The sequence below is a fragment of the Sphaerodactylus townsendi genome, linkage group LG02 (genome assembly GCF_021028975.2).
Source record: "Sphaerodactylus townsendi isolate TG3544 linkage group LG02, MPM_Stown_v2.3, whole genome shotgun sequence".
Lineage (NCBI taxonomy): Eukaryota > Metazoa > Chordata > Lepidosauria > Squamata > Sphaerodactylidae > Sphaerodactylus > Sphaerodactylus townsendi.
The window spans coordinates 178,402,220-178,406,031 of record NC_059426.1 but is presented as its reverse complement, the minus strand read 5'-3'; the positions used below and the strand labels follow the sequence as shown (position 1 = coordinate 178,406,031).

The following is a 3,812-nucleotide window of genomic DNA, read 5'->3' as shown; positions in this document are numbered from 1 at the left end:
ATTTTCTTAACCTATAACATCAACATTTAACATCACACTTCAAGGTCCTGTTCAGGTTGCATTTTCAAGTCCTTCTAGTTACAGTCTACTGATACTGCCAAGTCCAATTCTTCTTTGCAAGTGGGTTGGCTCCTGAAGACTCCAAGGGCTTGGTGAACAGGATTCCACATGAGGAAGGTTTCCAGGAGAACTCTCACCCATTCCAAACACAAAAAGAAACCCTGAAACAATAAACTCCAACATTGACAACATAGCAAAAACAAACAACTACCTTCCCTGTAGTTCCCAACAATATTGCAGTTACCTTAACAAGGTGTTCAGGGCTTATACAACCAAGGTCCGAGTCTGGTAGCCTTGTCTCCTCCAACTACATGAGGTCTGCTGCAGCTTCTTGCTGCTTTGAGTCTCCACCCCTTACTGGGTCAACCCATTCTGAGCATGGGGGTTACACAACCACTTGGACGGCGTCATGACTGTCTAATTTGGTCCTGCCATGTTTCTGGCTATTGGGGGCTTCCTGCTCATACGGCCTGGGAAAGTTTGGTTGTGCTCTGTTACCTCTTGCAGCTATAGGGGGGTAGAGAGAAACTTCAAGCCTGTATTACCAGAGCAACAAGCAGCATATTGTCGAAAGGTTTTCATGGCCAGAATCACAAGGGTGTTGTGGGTTTTCCGGGTTGTATGGCCGCGTTCCAGTGGCATTTTCTCCTGATGTTTTGCCTGCATCTGTGGTTGGCATCTTCCTCAACTCGGAAAACCCCCAACACCCAAGCAGCATATTATTTGGATATTCCAATGTTTTGATGAAGGACAAGCGTTCAATTCATCTCAGTTGATTTGATTACTGAAGATCTATTTGATGAATATAACTGAACTGCAAGGATTTCACTGAGGGGATATTACCGGTATTTATACAGACAACCTCATTATCTTTTGTGTATATTCTGGGATCCCTTTTCTGTCTGTTAATGTTGTTCATGTATTGTATTATTGTTTCCATTATTGATATTTGGGCTATTGGATGGAGCGCTTTTAATCATTTCTATTCAAGCTTATGGTCTTATTGCTGTTCTTCTGAGCCAGGCAGAGTAATTTTTCTTCTAATATCCATACTATCTCTGGAGTATAATCTTTTGCCTGTAGTCTTCTGGTCAGTTCAAACAATACAGTCGTGTGCTTTCCCATGCTTGCCATCAATAAAACAAGAATTCTGCTTCTAAAGTACCGATTCCTGTCTTTGAGCAAGTCTGGGGTTGCGACTGACGGGACCTCACTGCCCCGATGCCCAATGCAAGATAAAATGACCCAATAACACCATTTCCTACTCTTCCTCGAGAGGTTCTTCTATGAGGGTGATACAAATGGCTATGGTTGGATGGGAAATGTCAGCTCAGATTGAGAGAAAAGTACCCATATGAAGCCAATATAAATTATATCTACAACCTGTGAGGCTGATGAAGCCATCGAAAAACACAGATTAGGCGCAATGCGTTTTCCTCCTTGTGTTTAAAAGAATTTGGACTTATGCCTGTGCACAATTTTGGACTTATTATTGAATACGTACAGAATACTTACCTGAGTGGATTCATATAAAATGTTGATGAACCAAGATGGACTGAATGTATTTACGTATATACATGTTTTCGCATTGATTGAATACTTACCTTTAGGATGTTGAACTGATGGGAGAGTATGAACTAAATACTTACCTGAATTAATACGGATGACCCTGAATCTATCTGTTATAATTGTTAAAAATAAGTTGAACTTACCTGTTGGATGTAGTCGACAAGAAATGATTGTATTTATAACTAATGAAATATAAAAAATATGAATAATGATATAAACTCATGTATATAGATACCATGTTTCCCCAAATATAAGACAGTGTCTTATATTAATTTTTGCTCCCAAAGATGCGCTATGTCTTATTTTCAGGGGATGTCTTATTTTTCTGTGTTCTGTTCGTCGGGCATGCTTCCAAACAAAAACTTTGCTATGTCTTACTTTCGGGGGATGCCTTATATTGCGCACTTCAGCAAAACCTCTACTATGCCTTACTTTTAGGGGATGTCTTACATTCGGGGAAACAGGGTATACATATTTGAAAAATTAGTTATAGCCAGGGTGCAACAGTAGCGGTAGTTCTATTATTAATGGACTGGTACCTGCGCCATGGAGAGAAACCTATGATGTGCCTCTGAAGAAGCCAACCACAGACGCCAAAGAAACATTAGGAGCTAGAGCATTAGACCACGGCCACGGAGCCCAGGAAACCCACAACTGCCGGAAACCTCCAAAGACAAATGCGCAGCAAATGTGTGCCTGATCCATTTTGGGGGGGAAACCCACAATCAGATGTACTGCTCAGTTCCCCACATCTTGTTGTGGAACCAAAGATGCTTTTGTATTGTCAAAGGCTTTTCTTCCTTTGGTTCCCCAGCGTCAACGTAAATAACACCCAGCCCTGAGGGCCAGCGTGGCGTAGTGGTTAAGAACAGCCGCACTCTAACCTGGAGAACCGGGTTTGATTCCCTGCTCTGCCATTTGAGCTGTGGAGGTTTACCTGGTGAATCAGATTAGCTTGTGCACTCCCAGCCCATGCCAGCTGGGTGACCTTGGGCTAGACACAGTTCTTTGGAGCTCTCTCAGCCCCACCTGCCTCACAGGGTGTAGGGAAGGGAAAAGAGATTGTCAGCCCCTTTGAGTCTCCTTGCAGGAGAGAAAGGGGGGATATAAATCCATCCTCCTCCTCCCCCTCCACTACTACTACCACTACCTACTACTACTTCTTCTCCTTCTCCTTCTTCCTCCTCCTTTCTTCTTCTTCTTCTTCTTCTTCTTCTTCTTCTTCTTCATCATCATCATCATCAGGTCAAGGCTGCCAACTCCTGGCTGGGGAAAGTTCCTGGAAATTTGGGCGATGAAGCCTGCAGAGTGGGGGTAGTGGGTGGTTGGAAAGGGAAGGGACCACGATGGGGGGGCGGGCCCAGGAAGCCCCCCCCCCCCGGGAAGCTGCCGGAACAGCGGACTCTCTGCCGCCTGGAGGTCAGCTGTGGTTCCAGGAGATCTCCCGGCCCCGCCTGGCAGTTGGGAACCCGAGAGGAGGGAAGGCCTCCTCGCAAGGCCCAGCTCCCCAGCGGCGCTCACTCGCGCCCTACCCGGGGAGGGCGCAGCGGCTGGGCGCGGCACACGTGTGCGTGTGAAGGCGGGCCGGCCGGCGGGCGCCTCCTCCTCCTCCTCCTCCTCCTCCTGCGCCGCCTGCCGCCCGCGGGCACTCCCTGCGCGCCCCCCCCCCCGCTCGCCGTCTCGCCCCCGCCGCCGCCGCCGCCGCAGCATCCCGGGGAGGCCGGCGGCTCTTCCTGCTCCGCCCGCCGGAGGAGGCCACCATGGCCAAGCACCGCCAGGAGCGGAACAGCTGGGGTAGGCGGTGCACGGGATCGGGGCCCGGGGGGGGGACTGGGGAGGGGGCCGCGGCCCTGGCCGGGGGGGGGGAGGCCGTCTGGCAGCATCCGGGGCGGCGGCGGCGCCCCTCTCGACCCTGCGATGCAGCCCCCAGGGCGGGCGGGCGGGGGGGGGGGATGCGGTGCAGACGCTTCGCCCTCTTCTTCACCCCCCCCCCTCCCCCGGGCCGGCCTTCAATGGAGAAAAACAGCGCTGAATCGAGAGGGAGGGCTTCGAAGGGGGGGGGGTTGTTCTGTTGAGGCCCTTTAACGCGGGTTAGGGACGGGTGAAAGAATATAGTTGGGTGTAAACGCATAGCAGGTGAGGCGAGGGGGGGCTTTCTCAACCTCCCCCCCCCCCCCCCCCCC

At 50.1% G+C, this 3,812-nt stretch overlaps 1 protein-coding gene across 1 annotated transcript in view; it reads right to left on the bottom strand.

Annotated features, from left to right (window-relative positions):
- Positions 1 to 445: 445 nt before the first annotated feature.
- Positions 446 to 3,812, bottom strand: part of LOC125426432 (mitogen-activated protein kinase kinase kinase kinase 5-like) — a 49,616-nt gene continuing 46,249 nt past the window's right edge. The window contains 1 exon segment of the mRNA XM_048484689.1: positions 446 to 596. Within this exon segment, the coding sequence (XP_048340646.1) occupies positions 446 to 596 (151 nt within the window).